Genomic DNA, 18,269 nt, shown 5'->3' with positions numbered 1-18,269 from the left:
GGAAAAGCCCCTATCTACCGAATAACAGATCTTTCCAGGATGTCTCTGCAACTTCTTAGCTGGAATATTAATGGCGTAAATTCTCCGGAAAAAAGGAGAAGGGTATTTCATATACTAAAGAAAGAACAATTGGACATTATTTGCTTGCAAGAAACACATGTGACTAGGCTCCATAGAAAGGTGTTAACTAATAAAAGATTAGGCCAAGAATTTATTTCATCGGACAGAGTTAAAAAAAGAGGAGTGGTGATTTATGCAAAGGAGAGCCTATCACCAAAATTCCTTTTTAAAGATGAGCAAGGAAGAATTTTGGCAATTGAAATACAAACTCAAGGTGAAAAGTTTTTGATACTGGGAATCTACGCACCTAACGAAGGGAAATCGGAATTTTTTAAGAAGCTGCATGAGATGATGCTGGATTATCTGGACTATAGCAACATCATATTTAAGGACAACTATGAAAAGTGTTGGACAGAAATTAAAAAGGACTTAGAAAGTTGGTCAAGATTAAAACTTTCCTTGTTGGGCCGAATTGCTGTGATAAAGATGAATGTATTGCCAAGAATGTTGTTTTTGTTTCAGACCCTACAGATTGTGGACAGAGTGGAATGTTTTACAAAGTGGCAGAGAGATATTTCTAAATTTGTCTGGCAGGGCAAAAAGCCCCGAATAAAATTTAAAATCTTAATGGATGCAAAGGAAAGAGGGGGGTTTGCCCTGCCGGACTTAAGGTTATACTATGAAGCTGCGGCTTTCTGCTGGATGAAAGATTGGTTACTTTTAGAGAACACTGACGTCCTGGATCTGGAAGGGTTTAATAATGCTTTTGGATGGCATGCATACTTGTGGTACGACAAGGTAAAAATTCATAAGGCTTTCAAGAGCCATATTGTCAGGAAGGCCGTGTTGAAGGTCTGGGTAAAATACAAAGATTTACTAGAAAATAAGACCCCAAGGTGGCTGTCACCTATGGAAGCCAAGGCCCCGAAAAGACTCAATATGGAGGCCAATTGGCCGAAATATTGGGAAATACTAGAGAAAGAAGGAGTCACTTGGAGATTGCAGAGTTTTGAGAAATTAAAGGAGAAAGTGCAAAATTGGTTACACTATGCTCAGATTAGAGAGGTCTTTAAGCTAGACAAGAAAATAGGTTTCCAGGTGGAAAAATCGAAATTAGAAACTGAACTGTTAGAACCAAAAACTAAGGTACTCTCAAAAATGTATAACTTGTTGTTGAAATGGAATACGCAGGATGAAACTGTCAAATCAGCTATGATAAAATGGGCACAGGATATTGGGTACAACATTATGTTTGCTGACTGGGAAAAGTTATGGGCCACCGGTGTGAGGTTCACGGCATGTAATGCCTTGAAAGAAAATATTATGAAAATGATATACAGGTGGTACACGACCCCAGTCAAGCTGGCAAAAATATATCACTTGCCTGATAATAAATGTTGGAAATGTAAGGAAACTGAAGGAACATTCTTTCACCTCTGGTGGACGTGCCCAAGGATCAAGGCCTTCTGGGAAGTGATTTACAATGAGTTAAAAAAGGTATTTAAGTATACCTTCCTTAAGAAACCAGAGGCCTTCCTTCTGGGCATTGTGGGCCAAGGGGTGTTAAAGAAAGATCAAACTTTTTTTATGTATGCAACAACAGCAGCAAGAATACTCATCGCAAAGTATTGGAAGACCCAAGATTTACCCACACTGGAAGAATGGCAGATGCAACTGATAGAATACATGGAGCTGGCTGAAATGACCGGCAGGATTCGAGACCTGGGAGAAGAGATGGTGGAAGAGGACTGGAAAAAATTTAAGGACTATTTACAAAAACATTATAAGTTGTATGAATGTTAGGAGAATGCACGATAGAATGAAACATGGCTGCAGTAATCTTACTGTAAGATATATGAAAATAAATGAAAGGGACGTAATTTGGAGTAACACTATTGAAAATTTATATAATAAGAATGGAAATAAGGTAACAAATTGCTGCATGTAACGATAAGATTGAGAACGCAGGGAAGGGAGATGTGAGGAAGTCTGAAGATTATGAAACTATGATTTGTGAACAACATTTATTTTAATCTGTACCCTTTGATCTTTTCTATTTTTTCTTTTCTTTACTCTAACTTTATTTTATATTCTTGTATGTTATATGGTGATGGTAATTTGTATGTTTGGTGTTTCTTTAAAAAAAATTCCAATAAATATCTTATAAAAAAAAAAAAAGATTTATTTAACCTTATCTTACCCTAAAATACCTTAAAGCTTGAATCTTAATGCTCAAATATACATAGCTCCTGTTATCATTTCTGCTAGAGTCATATAGTTTCATTCCAACATTTCCCCTAATATTCATTTATTTTAGGCTGATTCCCCAAATAAAAATTTTCTTTATAGATTTTCTTCCAATCTTCATCCAACGTCTCTTCTTCCTGGTCTCGGGTCGTGTCAGTCCTTACTGTCCATTCCATCTAGTCCATCAACCTGGAAGTCTTATGTCCGAGGCCCTTAAGTCTCTTCCATGTCCCTTCTGCAGATCTTCTTCTTCTTGTTTATACTTGCCCTTTTCCTTGTCATTTGTTGGTCTCTTTCTTAATTTCTTTCCTTTCTCATTGAGGAGTAGGTCTTGTTAGTATCTTCGGCTCACAGTCAGAGGTACCTGGCCTCCCCCGAGGCAATTGAGCGAGATACTGTGTTTACCGTCCGTCTGCGACCTCCGGCAGGCTAGGTAAACAAACCCGGCGATTCTTCTCATTAGTCGTGAGATAGAACACACCCTCTGCTTCTCTGCTTCTCTCTCCCTCCCTGCATTCTCCCAGGGAGGAGAAATGAGACAGACAGGAGTCCTTTCTACATGTTTTATTCCTGTCACTCAACAGTACATAGAAATGTGACTGCACCCTTCAGTCTCCATTAGAAGAGTCACAACTCCTCCCCTGTACTTCCAGCACAGGTCAGCTGACACACTGAGCTAACATCCGGTGCTCAGTACAGAGAATAGGCTCCACCTTTTCTCCAACAGTACATCTGCAAACCATAACATCCTGTTTTGCATTCCAGCCATCTGGAGCTGGCTTTTGCCTTGGTGCTTTTTCCCAACATCCTCCCCCAAAAGCATCAATTGGCAAAACATGATCCAGAGAAGAGAACAAACAGTTGTTATACATATAACAGTCCCCTGTTGTTTCAGTTCCACCCTTGGAACTCCCCACCACTGGTTTCACCAGTGTACCTCTCTGGTTGTCTGGCTTCCAAGGAATGAGTGCTTCTGCATTACCTTGGCTAGCTACTCTCTGTTGTGTCTTTGTCTCTGACTTAGACACTGCTTTAACCTGCTTTGAGTTGTTAACAATAGCAACACATGCAACAGCTAAGTTAGCAAACTCTTTTGAGTACCTCTTTGGTGGTACACCCTTTGTAACTCTCTCAGACCTGCGTATGAGGTTCTGATCCTCTGTGCTCACTGGTTCAACCTTTGGACTCTGTTGAGAACCAGTAGCTATCAGTGGTTCTTCCTTCACCTGTGAAGGTCTATCCATTGTGTGAGATTTTCTCTCAATGACCGTTACAACTGAACTCTCTGAGCTATCACTGTCATCGTCAGTACCACTGTAATCTGTGACATCAGAAAAATCATCAACATCATCTGAATTGCCACCTGTGGGAAATGTTTGTTCTACAACCCGCTCTTGCTCTGGAGCACTCTCTAGAAACTTTGTGAGAATCACCTGACCAGATTCAGACAAAATTACTCTGTAGAGACCCTTTTCATATCCCACAAAAATGCCTCTGGCATTCTTTACTCCACCTGGAGCTTCTGTTCTCACATGAGACCCGAAAACCTTAAAATAGGCAACAGAAGGTTTTCTATTGAACAGCTTCTCAAAAGGAGAACATCCCAACTCTGTTGAGACTTTTCTCAACCACACATGAAGATAGGACGCTAGCGATTCGGCCCAATATTCATGTGGCAAATGTGAACTCAGCAATTGCGCATTCATCCCCTTTTGCAATTCTTTGTTCACCCTTACACAGACCCCCCTGTTCCACGCTTCTGGCGAAACAGCAACTTTGTGGTCTATCCCTTTTCCATCCAGGAACTTCTGAAACTTCTGTAACAGAAAAACTTGTTTGTCATCTGTGAAAAGACAATCAATGTTAGCATCATGCATACTTTTAACCTTGTCACAAAACTCCTGAAACTTTTCTAAAGTTTCTTGCGGTTTCTCCATCATATAAACCCAAGAATAATTAGTGAAACAATCCACACACAAAAGGTAATATTTTGCATTGCCCCTAGATGGTTCTAGAGGACCAATCACATCAGCATACACCCGCTGAAATGCTCTGTCGACCTTCTTGGTCAGCTTCCTGGTGCTCACACTGGTCACACCTGCAAGAGAGATTTCGTTAGAAACAGCAGAATTACATTTCATGTAATCACTTTGATCAAAAGTCAACAAATACAGTCCATCTTTCTCTTTGGCAGTAAGAAACAGTTCTCCATCTTTGTAGATCTTGCAGCTTTTAGCATCATAGGACAGTTTCAGTCCTTTCTTTGCAATCTGCGACACGCTCAGCAGATTAAATCTCAGTTCTGGAACCAGGTAAACATCACTTATAGTCAAGTTCAGACTCTCAAGATACACAGTTCCAATTCCGGTCGCTTCCAACTCTTGACCGTTGGCCTGTTTCACAGTGAAGCTTTGCTTCTTCAACGTCGAAAACAGTTGTCTGTGCGGGCACATATGAACCGTCATGCCCGTGTCAATTATGAACGAGTTCCCAACATCTGGCGTGGTTCCTTTCGCCATCAAAGCCTTTGCAGGTTTCACCTGGCACTTGGTATGGCTTTTGCCTGATGCCTCAGGCTTCGTAGAGCTGCTCTTTGCTCCTTTTGACTGTCGCGGCTTCTTACAGTTTCGCTGTAGATGCCCAGTCTGTCCACAATTGTAGCATCGGACAGCACTCAATGCTACTCCATGCTCTCCAGTAGATTCAGCAGTGGGAAGATGTGAACTCTGTTCTTCCCTCCCCCTGTCAGCAACACCCATTGCACCTTGTTCAGGAACACCAACAGTTCCAACAGCCACAGTTCCTGCACTCTCCCCTCTGGGGTCAAAGCTCTCCTCAGCTTTCGTTGAGCTCTTAGGAACTTGGCCAGCATCATCTTGGCTCACCCCTTCTGGGGTAGTTATCCATCCAGACCCTGATGAATAACTGTCTCTGGTCAGGGGAGATGAGTTAGGCAAGTCTCCCCCTTCTTGGCATCCATTTTGAATCCAAGCCTCTCTCACTTTCAAACAAGCTGTAAAATCCGACAGTTGTTTTTTTCTTTCTCACGCAGGCAAACTGCAAGTTGTTTACGCTCTTTTGCACCTGGCAGCTAAACTCTGGCTGCTATGGAAAGTCCCTTCCAAGGGCACGTAAACTTGTAGCCAAAACACTCTCTGGTTTTGTTTCGCTTTCCCAGGCTCACAGTCCAGCCCCTCTGCCAGTAACTTTCCTACTTTCCGTTACGTAGCAAGAGTGCATTCAGGACTTCTTATCTTTAACCACAGGAATTTGTGGAATGCAGGCTTCAGCCTCTGAGCTGCAGGCCTTTCCTTCCGGAGCTTTTGTTTTCTTTGAAACGCAGCTCCGTGAACCAGTGAATTAATCAAACTGCGTTCACACTTTTAGCCCGAAATGCAGCATACCTTGAACTTTGTTGCTCTGGAAAACACCTCTTCTTTCCACCAGCTGTCTGTTGAGCCTCTGGCTTCTTTCAGACGCTTCTCTTCCTCCTTGGAGCAGAGGAGGACAATCCACCAGCCTCTCATGCAGATGTCCGATGAATCGCAACCATCCGAAGGCTGCCATATGTTATTATCTTCGGCTCACAGTCAGAGGTACCTGGCCTCCCCCGAGGCAATTGAGCGAGATACTGTGTTTACCGTCCGTCTGCGACCTCCGGCAGGCTAGGTAAACAAACCCGGCGATTCTTCTCATTAGTCGTGAGATAGAACACACCCTCTGCTTCTCTGCTTCTCTCTCCCTCCCTGCATTCTCCCAGGGAGGAGAAATGAGACAGACAGGAGTCCTTTCTACATGTTTTATTCCTGTCACTCAACAGTACATAGAAATGTGACTGCACCCTTCAGTCTCCATTAGAAGAGTCACAACTCCTCCCCTGTACTTCCAGCACAGGTCAGATGACACACTGAGCTAACATCCGGTGCTCAGTACAGAGAATAGGCTCCACCTTTTCTCCAACAGTACATCTGCAAACCATAACATCCTGTTTTGCATTCCAGCCATCTGGAGCTGGCTTTTGCCTTGGTGCTTTTTCCCAACAGGTCTCTGGGGGGTTCCAACCCACAATTGTCTCCATCTCCCTTCATCAAACCCACCCATTCCCCACAGTCCCACTCCCCACAGTCATCAGTGTAATCCAAAAAGTATTTAAAAACATATTTCAAGGTCTCTCCAAAATTAGGAACCTCCTCAGCTCCAGACTCCCCCTGAATCTTTGTCTATGAGCTTTAGAATGCTTGAAACATTACCATAGCAATCAATTTTGAACAAGTTATGTCCAAAGGGGAAATGCTATAGTATCATGACTATTCTTAATTCTACAGTTCTAAAGATTGTCGGCTGTAGTTTTTTAACTAAATCAACCTCCACCAACTTTTGAGGCCTAAAGCCAGGCATAGGCAAACTCAGCCCTCCAGATGTTTTGGGGCTACAACTCCCATCATCCCAGTGGTCAAGGATGATGGGAGTAATAGTCCCAAAACATCTGGAGGGCTGAGTTTGCCTATGCCTGGCTAAAGCTTTATTGTAAACAACATGGTTGATCTTGTGATCTTATGGGGCACTTGATCTGAGAGGTGACCTGGATCCTCATCTCCCACATCCCCCGTGGGCCATAGGTGACATGGGGCTGGGACAGCATACCTCTCCATCATCCGAGATCACAGGGACATCAGAGAACCCATTTTCCTCACATGAATGATCAGCTGCTCATTGGGCCTGAAACTCAGCAAACATGATGCTCTGCAAGCCTCTGCAATCAGCTGATCTTTGGGCCCCACAGTGCTGCACATGGAGCTATGCAAGGCCCCCCAAAAGCTGCTTCTTGGGGTTTCCATAGCTTCGTGAACACAGCTTTGCAAGCCTGAACTATCAGAACATCATCAGCACTTGTAAAACACTTTGCGTGGGGTTTTGTAGGTTCTCCTGACAGCTGAAATGTTCTTCAGTCCAGCCACTCTGTGTCTGTCCCAAATGGAGAAGATAAACTCAGAGAATCTGGGTCTCATTTGTAGGCAGATGAGGACCAGTGGGTAACATATGTCATTCAATTGTTTTGAAACCCCACTTGGAAATGTGGCAACTTCACATTGTGAAGCCAGATGGACGTGTACATACATGTGTATCCACAGGTGGATGATGACGGAAAGGATTAAAAATGCAACCTCTTAATTGTCCATGATGTTCTGCCATGTTATACAGGCTTTTGTAGCTACATTCTGAGATCAGCAGCTTTTCTTCATTACATATAAATAAATACAATATAGCTTTTACCTAAATATATAAAGTATAGCCTTGGCAGAAGTTAGTGAATTGACAGGATAACAAATTGACAGAACAGCTTTATGGGGTTAAAATTGGTCTCAGCTTTATTTGCTACAGATGTAGGTTGGAGGCTAAGGGTTGAGAAAGACAAGGAATTACCGTATTTTCCGCTCTATAACACGCACGTAGTTTTTAGAGGAGGAAAATCCATAGGCATGCCACCCATAGGCATTTCCTCTATAACACGCACAGACATTTCCCCTTACTTTCTAGGAGGAAAAAAGTGAGTGTTATGGTGCAAAAAATACGGTACTTTTTCTGCTTTCCATTCAATTAATGCAAGCAAACAATGCAATAATTAAACGCATTAATGAAAGTTGATTCCTATTTGCTCCTCAGAATTAAGTGGTCTTTGCTGTTCAAGTCGGGCCTCAGAAGAATTATGTACAATTTGGGGGGAAAGATACAACCCAGCAAACCTGCGCTGGAGGCCAAGATGCAAAAGACCTCCACAGCCACCATCTGCTTTCCTTTGGTGCTCAGATAAGAGGGAACAAAGGACAGCCAAACGCTGCAGAAAACCAACATGCTGAAGGTGATGAGCTTGGCTTCGTTGAAACTGTCCGGCAACCTCTTGGCCAGGAAAGCCATAGCGAAGCTGACCGTGGCCAGGAATCCCAGATAACCCAGGACAGAATAAAACATTGCGACAGAACCTTCGTTGCATTCCACAATGATTTCCTCTGCCAGAGAGTTCATGTCCACATCTGGGAATGGAGGAGCCGTACAGAGCCAAGCAGCACAAATGCTGCTTTGAACGGAGCAGCAACCAAGAAGCACAGAGTTTGTGAGAGATTTCCCCACCCATTTCCTCATCCTGGATCCTGGTTTGGTGGCCATGAAAGCCAGAACCACCGTGATGGTTTTGGCCAAGACACAAGACACAGCAATGGAGAAGATGATGCCAAAAGCAGCTTGTCGTAAAGAGCAGCTCACTGGGTGAGGCTGGCCAATGAAGAGCAAGGAGCAGAGGAAACAGAGCAACAGGGAAGTAAGCAGAGTGTAGGTGAGGTCCTGGTTGTTGGCTTTGACAATGGGAGTGTCCCCATTCCTAGAGAAGACGCCAAGTATCAAAGCTGTGAGCAGAGAAAAGACCAGGGCTAAGGAAGCTAAAACGAACCCTAAAGGTTCTGCGTAGGAAAGAAAATGTTGGCGTTTGGGGATGCACTGATCTCTGTCCTTGTTTGGAAATTGGTCATCTTGGCATTGGAAACAATAATCCACATCTGAAAAAATCAAATGAGTAATATATGAGTTCCAACAAATAAGTTGGGGAAAGTATCAGAGATAAGTGGATATTAAAAACTGTTTGTACAATCTCCAGCCACTATGCATAATCCACAATAGGCTCTATGTTTCGATGGGCCTAAAGTGCATGGATTTTTCATCTACTCTGTCCTTCATCTGGAGTTAGTGATCAGAAACATTGGCTTTGGTTGTCCCCTTAGCTAGAGTTGGTCAGAACACTTAGTGGTACAATGTTCAAAATAATAATAGTAATAGTAATCCTACCCGTTTGATTTGAAATCATCCCATGTGGACATGAAGCACAATCATAGCAACAAAATGGCAATCCCTCCTTCTTTTTCCTGCTGTAGCCTGGCTGGCAGCGATCATTACACAAGGCAAGGGGCAGCACCTAGCCATAAAAAGAGGAGAAAATGTAGCTCTCTCGTGCCTTGTAAACAACACAATTTTAACCAAAAAGAGATCAGCTGGCTGATTAACATTATTCCAGAAAGGCGTGTTGTATAAATAAACAAACTGTAATGTAAATATTGGGAGTGAATGAGAAGGGATACTGAATTTTAAAGATGGAGGATGGAGAGAGGACAGAGAAGACAATAGACTTTGAAATACAGGAAGTTAATGAAGAAGGTAAAATAGGAAGCATATACATTATTAGGCTCAGAGAAGCACCACAAGACATTAAATCTTTCAAAACAAATGGGTAACTTAGCCTCCCCTTGTCTTCTGAGATGTAAATCTCACTTGGGTCAGTATAATTTACTCCTACAATACCGCATTTTAAAAAATCCAATGGTCCCACCTGATTAAAAGATCTGTGCCATGTAATGGCTCCCTCATCCATGCTGAAGTCTACGTTTTGTGAGTCTTGTGGAACTATCTTTCCTACTTTCACTCGGGAGAAGGTTTGGTTTGGAAAAGTAACCCAGTTAATAATATCAAATCCACCTGCTAACTCCCCATTCTCATCAAAGGACACTAAGTCACCAGCACTGTTGTTGAAGGAGATACTCCTCAAGAACGAGTGCAGCTAGACAGAAGAAAACAAAGGGAAAGTTTAAAAAGGAGAGCTTTTATGGATTTTAGAAACAAGAAGTATCCATCAATATTTTTCACACATTGGAAAGTAGTCAAAAACTGTGCAGTCTACAACATTTGGAGCACCTAAGTATTTCTAGCAAGTACAGCTGGCCTGCCACTTGCATGAGGGTTCAGCTCTGGGGTCCGTGTGCAAAGGCAAAATGGTGCCATGTCAGGAAGCCCTGGAACTGCCCCTCCTGCAAGGTGGGAGAAGGGGGCAAAGAAATGGGGGGCAGCTCATGGTGGGCTTTCCCTGATCTCCATTTCTTTGTTTACTTTTCCCCACCAACGTAAAGTGACCGTAACTTGCAGTTCCAATACAATCAATGAATATCCCTGGGAGCGAGTTAAAAAACTGTCCAGGTAATTAAATTTGAAAATAGCCCTATATGTTCCTCTTTAGTGCAGAAACAAATGCAGGTTCTAGAAAAAAGTTGGTGTTGCTGGACGGAATGGGTGGGCAGTCATGGGTAGAAACAAACCTTAGTATTTTCAAACAAATTCTTAATTTTTCACAATTCACAATTTGCAAAGGTTTATTCTGAACAGGAAATCTTACCTGCCAAGGTTGCAGTTTTGGAGGATCGAGCCCACCTCTGCCTGACATCATTCTGCGTTTTGACCTGGATGAATGCATCTGATGTAAAGTATGTGCAATGGCATAAACCGCATTATAGATACTGTAACTTTGGCCAGTCATGGTCATTTCAAAAATATGCCCAGGAAGGCTCTCCAGACTCTCATGGCCAGTGCAGGTCTTTGTGTTTTCCTTGTGCTCATTGGAAGCAGAAAATAAACAGTTGAATGCCTGTTGCCAAAAAGCCTGGAGGAACCCATCTCCCTTTGGAGAGTTGGGGTTCAGGGTCTGAAGGAAGTCTTTAAATCCCTGGACTTTCTCTGTGTGAATTGCAAAAGACAAGGCACCATCAAAGACTTGTATATCGTAATACCTTTGCATTGTTTCTGAAGTGAAAGCCCACTGGGCTGTTAAAATCCACACGGTGCCTGTAGACGTCTCTGCAATATCTTCAGCTAATGAAAAGAAATATTGCATCCATTTCACAACTGTAGTGGTCTGAGGTTCTGCACACAGAACCAAAATGTTGACTTCTGAGGCCACCAGGAAAGAGGACTTGGCCCGAACGCGTTCCAAGAAACTGAAATTATCTAGACCCTGAGATAAGGCTGGTAGTTTTTCATTGAAAGCCGTACAGACTCCATGCCAGGAAAGCATTGGCACTAAGGTTTTCATAAAGGTCTCTCCATTTGCATCATCGGATGCCACAATTCCTACCCATGTCCACTGGAAATATAGAAGTAGCATGACAATCCCTGCATATTGATATTTCTCATTGGGCACCGTTCGGTAGAATGTCTGGGGCTGCAACTCTGGGCTTCTCACTGGAGCTAATACACAGTAAGCAATCTGGAGGAAGAAATCAATCCCACAAGAATTGTAGAGTTCTAGCTTACGGTTTATAAATAGAGGCACCATATTTTCATATACTTTGTGGTGATGTGCACCATTATAATAATGCAAGATCTGGACCTATACCCACAGGTTCTGTTAGTTGGAAAGAAAGAAGTACAGATCAATGGAACAGTTCAGAAGCTCTTTTGTCCTTGGACATCATTGTCCAGGTTTGAAAAAGAAAACGTTCTTACCTCCTTTGCCCGGTCCTGGCACAAAGAGTCCTTGAGAAAGAGTACTTTGCAAAATGCTGCTTTTATTCTTAAAAAGTCTTCTCCAACCACAACCGACAGCTTTATACATATCAAACGCAACCAGCTTTCTACCAACCCACACCACACACAATCAATGAACACTCTATGTCTACAGGTATAAGTAGGTAAAAGTTTGCATGAGTCATGCAGGCTTTGCCGATTCATTGAACACTGCTGACACATACCGACTGGGTTCCTTTTATATTAAAGAAACAGCGGCCAATTTTAGGCCATGACAATCATGGTATATTGCATGAGTGGGAAACCCGTGGTTCTCCAGAACTTCCTGGACTCCTTGGCCATTGAGCAAAAGTGGTCGGGGCTAGTGGACAAAATCAGGACAAGCAACTCCCTTGCTTAGTTGGAACCATTCTGATGTGACACAACTAGGGATAGGAGAGGAATTGAGTTCAATGAACATCTTAATAATTAAAAACAACAACCCACCTGATTCACAATTCCTGAAACAATTGGTGAGCCAAAATGCAGCTGTCCTCTGACATTTGTACTTCTCTGAATTTTGCAATTGACTTCTCCGACCAAATCCAAAGATTTATATTAAAATGACACTGGTCACAAAAGTGAATACATTAGTGAAAATGAAATCAAAAAATATATTACATTAGGAAAAACAGCTGGGAAATCTGTGGATTAGCCAGAACTGTGTAGGAAGAGCAGGTTTTCTCTGATCTCTTGCAGCTGGCCTTGGGCAGCTTCCTGGGAGCAGGAGGAAGACTCCTGCTGCTGCATTTGCCCAGTTCCAACCTCCCTGCTGCTTCCCAGTGACACAGGGGAGACAAAGTCTGGCAAGCACCAAAGCCCCTCTCCTCCAGCCACTAATGCAAAACTCCCCCAGATGCTTTTGTATCATTTATATATTTTCCTCTCACACTTCCTTTTTCAGAAAAATGAACCAAAGTAAAAGAAAGCATTGAGAACCCAGAAAATAATTATTGTACCCGAGGCAGAAGAGCTTGACAGCCCCCAGTCTTACTATACCTGTGGAATCTTGTAGATGCCTAAGACAGTAGCCATGTGGAGAGAGATGTCAGAGTCAAGTCCCCCAATAAAAGCTACCTTACTTTTCTTCATCTCACATATGAAGTTGGGGACAATCCTTTCTGTGATGGAGAGAAGTTTCAGGGTGTTCTGATAAGTCATCCTTGCATTTGTGTAGCTATCATAGATGTGAAACCCAAAGGTCATATTCGGTATGATATTAGGGTTCTCGTTTATTTCTTTGACAGCAAACACCAGGGAAAGAATATTCTGGTAGTACTTCAGTGTGTCACTAATAAAAGAGTTATACAGTGGTACCTCGGGTTACAGATGCTTCAGGTTACAGACTCCCCTACCCCAGAAATAGTACCTCAGGTTAAGAACTTTGCTTCAGGACGAGCGCAGCGGCAGGCCCCATTAGCTAACGTGCTACCTCAGGTTAAGAAAAGTTAAAGGTTAAGAACAGACTTACAGAAAGAATGGACTTACAGAAAGAATTAAGTTCTTAACCCGAGGTACCACTTTACTACGTGTCAGAGGTATTCTCCTCCTCTCCCTCTTAAGCACATTGGTAACTTTCTGGCTCTCTATGGCAAATCCCAAAAGATTAAATAAAACAAATAAGCTAACAAACAAACAAACAAACTATATATCCATTGTTTGTCTTGACAGTTGATAGTTGACCCCATGGACAATATTCAGTCAGCTTTAAGAATATTGCATCTAAAAAGCATTTAATTTTGTGCAGAGCATTCATATCCTGAAAATCACATATGTAAATTAATCTCTGATCTGCAGGTGTACCACTGGTGCCTAAAATTATGGGTCTTCACAGGCAGCTAAAGCAAACCGCCATTCCTCCTATGTTAATTTTGTGAAGGGGGACCTGTTTGCCACATCCTTCTCTTAACTCCTTATTTCCTTTCAGCAGCCAACGGACACTCACTGGAAGAGAAGTTCCCAAAGCAGAAATTCTGACTGGTGCCTCTCAGATAGTAAGTGTTTGGTGTAGGTGGGGGGTAGAGACCAGAGCACATCAGATGGAACAAATTCTATTCTTTCATAGTAACTGAGTTTCCCTCCTACCCTCCTTCAAATAAAATTGTGGCTGTGCAAAAAATACTGTAGCCAATGTTAGTCATACTCTTAGAAGGACCATTAGGATTAATAGATCAGACTAAATTAGGTTTATTAATTTCAGTGGGTCTACTCTGCAAATAACTCAGTATCAATACTTTTTTATTTACTCAATAGGGTTTACATTGTATAGCAGAAACTATAATCCAAATTCTATGTTATTCATATGTCACATTCATCTGTGACTGTGAGATTAAATGATAGTGATTGTGAATATGAAGATAAAGCTTTGCTGCAAAGGAAAACAGATGTTAATGGTGTGAAAGGAAACACAGAGGGAGGATGAGGATGAAGATGGGAGAAAGTGGTGAGAGCCATGGGATCAGGTGATGAGAAAGCAGAACAGGCAGAAAACAGAAACCTCATGAAGCAGAATAAAGCAACAAAGAAGAAGATACCAAGATCACAATGTAAAAAGAAGAAAATATATGTTTAACATTCCTACTTGAAAAAAGTCACATGGAAACGTGTTCTGAGGGTACCACTGTATGTTTTCTGTAATTGTAGCATACATGAGCTCACCAAGGGTACACTATGAAGGATAGAGTTTTTTCCTTACAGAAGTTCATCTATAAGCTTTGTGTTTGGGTGCTCTTGGAAATCCATTTCTTCAAATAAAAAGCCGAAATAGGTAACAATTCCTCCAATGATTAGGTCCCCTCTCTGATAATTCTGGTATGGAAGCTGGAAAGGCTCCATCATGGTGCATCCAGCAGAGTGTTCCTTGCTCTCAGTTGGAGGCAACTGAAGCCACAGGAAGAGAAGAATCTGCAGCTGAAATGTTCCAACCATCTCACTGAATGACTCTCATTGAATGACTCTGGATTATTTTGATAAAGGGAAAATGCCAATGATCTGATTCATGAAAACCTGCATCTTCAAAATTTCTCATGTGGGCTCTGAATGAGACAGGATTTATTTTATATACACTTTCACAATCTGACATTGATTGTGTCCATGGCCTGATGAAAATGTACAGAGTGTTTGGCAAGCTGGATGATAAATCCCAGCAATTTGAGATAATTACTAGTTCAAAAGTTATTGCCTTAGAGCATTGAGCTCTGTGACTTCTAGTAAAATCAAAATAATGATGCATATTTGTTATTGAGTAGTTCTCTTGTAATTGCGAGTGCCCCAGGCAAGCAAGCAGTCCAGCTGCAAACTGGTGCCCTAAAGGGAGTTTCCTATTTCTCCAAAACTCTTCCTCAATCACATTTCCCCTAGCTGTACATGTGTCACCAATGAAGACATGATTTTCAGCATTTTAGACCCCAAAGATGCTACCTTGTACACCCATTAAGGGGAGGGAGAGGAAATAGTTAAAATAATACATATTCCAGTTGCAGGTGTAATACAGAGTTTTACATTTCCTTATGGAAGCCAGAAATGGTTAGTGTTCTGCTGTGGCCATAATGTACCTTGATTTCAGTAAAGCTTGTGAAGAAACTGGGAAAATGTGGGTTGAATGAGGGAACTGTTAGGTAGATTGGTAGCTGGTTGACTGACCGAACCCCTTTTGTTGCAGACAGGGTCATGTCCTGGCCAGTTGTGCTCAAAAGCATTGCCACAGCATCAGTAATCAATTCACCACTGCCATAATTGTGTCCTCACAATTTCTCCCAAAGGAGATCTTTGGGGTTGCTCCAAATCTTTTTTATTGTTTACTTGTTAATTCTTTAATTATTTGTTTACTTGTTGATTCTTTAATTTCTAGGGACATGAGTATCCCAGATTTCTAATTACATACACGTAATTAAAATAGCAATAACAAACACCTAGAATTACGAGCATGATTCAGACTTCTGGATTATTTAAAACTGTCTTCTTATTAGTTGCTCCCTGCTGTTCAGCTCAGGCCTCAGTAAAATAACATAGCATTTGGGGATAAAGATGCAGCCCAGTAACCCACAACTGGAGGCCAAGATGGAGAAGATCTCCACAGCCACCATGTATTTGCCCTTGGTGCTCAAGTAGGTTGGAACAAAGGACAACCACACACTGCAAAAGACCAACATGCTGAAGGTGATGAATTTGGCTTCATTGAAACTGTCAGGCAACTTTCTAGCTAGGAAAGCCACCATGAAGCTCACAATGGCCAGCCAACCCATGAATCCCAGGACACAATAAAACATGACAGTGGAACCTTCATTACATTCTAGAATTATTTCTTCAGTCATCGAGTCCATGTCAACATCTGGGAATGGGGGAGAGGTTGCCAGCCACACAGTACAAATTGTCACTTGCATAAGGGAGCAGGAAAAAACAATTGGGGTGCCCAGTGGCTTCCCTACCCACTTCCTCATTCGGGACCCTGGCTTGGTGGCCATGAAAGCTAGAACCACAATGGCAGTTTTGGCCAATATGCAAGAAATTGCCACTGAGAAGATCAAGCCAAAAGCAGTTTGTCGAAGGAGGCAGGTGACTTCCTCAGGCTGGCCAATGAAGAGGAGAGCACAAAGGAAGGAGAGCAGGAGGAAAAGGAGGAGAATATAAGTGAGGTTGCGGTTGTTGGCTTTAACTATGGGAGTATCTCTATGCTTTGTGAATATTTGAAGCACCAAAGCTGTGATGAAGGAAAGGAAGAGGGCAAACGTGGCCAAACTGATCCCCAATGGTTCTCCATAAGACAAGAATGTTTTGTCTTTGGAGAGGCAGCCATTCTGTTCATTGTTTGCATATTGATCTCCAGGGCATTCTGAACAGTCGTCCATGTCTGAAAAAGAAAATGGAAGAAACAAATCTTATTTTTTAAAAAAGTTATTCTGTCCCCAGATTGTCACAATGCATCTAAGAGATGCCAGAATATATATTTGCTACTTCCATACTGTTTTCCCACTAGAGAAAGGAGCTTCTGATGCACAGGTAAAATTAAAGCGTGTGATCCATTCCTTACCCTCCTTGTTTGAAATCTTCCCTTCTGGACACGGAAGGCAATCATAGCAGCAGAATGGCTTTCCTTCCTTCTTGTTCTTCCTATAACCTACATGACAATTCTCATTACACAGAGAAGTGGGTTGTGCCTGTTCATAAATGAAAGAAGGAAATCGTTTGGGACTTATCTTCAAATAGTAAAAATGACAGTTAAGCAGATTGCTATAGGTTTTTTTTTGTTTTATCTGAAGATGATCTTAAATCCAGCACTAATGGTAGCATGGAAACGTCTACCATTACTCCAGTACCTTTGCCTTTATGAAAACCATATTGGTAAGTATTTGAACTTCTTCAGAGATTAGCAAGGCAATATCTTATCAAATTAGAAAATGTTCAGGTGAAAGCTTATTGGGTCAGTATCTCCTGAATATAGAAATCGCTCAAGTGCTTTTGACTCACAGTTGCAATAGAAATTATTGAAATTCTGCCCTGTGCAGGTAGTCTAACCACTGTTTCTTTAACTTGGAACTTTAAACCATGCTTCCAATGGTTTCTCTGGCAACATTCAGTGCCTTTGCTTTCTTTTTGTATACTTGTATCTTTTTTGTGAAGGGCGATGATCTCTTGTCTTACCTTCTTGGACCATTCTACTGACTTAGAAATATGGCTAACATACAGGAACATTTGACATTTAACAAACCCCTTCCACGTTCAGGTATTTCATGTGTTAGATAGAGTTAGAAATAAGATAGCTTTCCTTTTATCAGTGCTACAGCCTGATATTTCCTTCACAGATGAAGTCTGATATTTGATTATTCAATATGTTGCAATGAGGCAGTTTTGGGACACTGAGCAAAAAACTAGAGAAAATCCAGAACAACGTCTTACCTGGTTGAACCAGTTGGGCCACATGATACCATCATCATTAATGGTTAACCTCTTTTCTGGGGGAGCTTGTGGGTCCATTGTTCCAACTTTGACTCTCTGAAATGACTGATTTGGGAATGTGACCCAATTTATTATATCAAATCCAGCTACTAATTCCCCATTTTGGTCAAAAGAAACTTCTTCCCCAACACTATTATTAAATGAAACACTCCCCAGAAAGTGGTGGAGCTAAGTTTGAAGAGGAAAAAGGCAATTAATGAAGATGCCAAAAATAATTAAATATTAGTAATATTCGTACAAATAGAGTGCTTATCTTTAACATTTAAGACCTAGAGTTTGTGGTCCATTTAAAAGTTGTATCTTAGTGTTTTTCTTTCTCTGTTTTTAATTAGTCTCTTCTTCAAAAATGGATGGAGCTAAAAAGGAAAAAGGAATTAATGAGCAGTGCTATTTTCTAGAAAAAGAGGTCTGGAACTCACCACAAACACCTCCCTCGTTCCCTTGGAATAGCCATGGTGACCCCCTGAGAGGGGAGAGAACTGAGTTCCAGCTGAAAAAGGACCTGCTCATGAGCATATACAAAAGAGCAACATTGTGGAACACAATATTCATTTTAAATGTTTTGTGAACGTTACTTTCAATGGTAGTAATGTTCATTGTGGTGGTAAGATGTGGTTCTTTTGAGAATT

At 41.8% G+C, this 18,269-nt stretch overlaps 1 protein-coding gene across 1 annotated transcript in view; it reads right to left on the bottom strand.

Moving 5' to 3' along the window:
• LOC308464819 (vomeronasal type-2 receptor 26-like) overlaps nucleotides 1–17,019 on the bottom strand; it is a gene marked incomplete at its 3' end in the record, with an annotated part of 56,492 nt that extends 39,473 nt beyond the window's left edge. Inside the window, exon 1 of the mRNA XM_080984405.1 lies at nucleotides 16,715–17,019. Coding sequence (XP_080840531.1) covers nucleotides 16,715–16,759 — 45 coding nt within the window. The 5' untranslated portion in view covers nucleotides 16,760–17,019. The remainder of the gene's footprint in view (nucleotides 1–16,714) is intronic.
• Between the last annotated feature and the right edge of the window lie 1,250 nt (nucleotides 17,020–18,269).

This window comes from Podarcis pityusensis (genome assembly GCF_964106645.2).
Source record: "Podarcis pityusensis genome assembly, chromosome: 16".
Taxonomy (NCBI): Eukaryota; Metazoa; Chordata; class Lepidosauria; order Squamata; family Lacertidae; genus Podarcis; species Podarcis pityusensis.
This window is presented reverse-complemented; position numbering and strand designations above follow the sequence as displayed.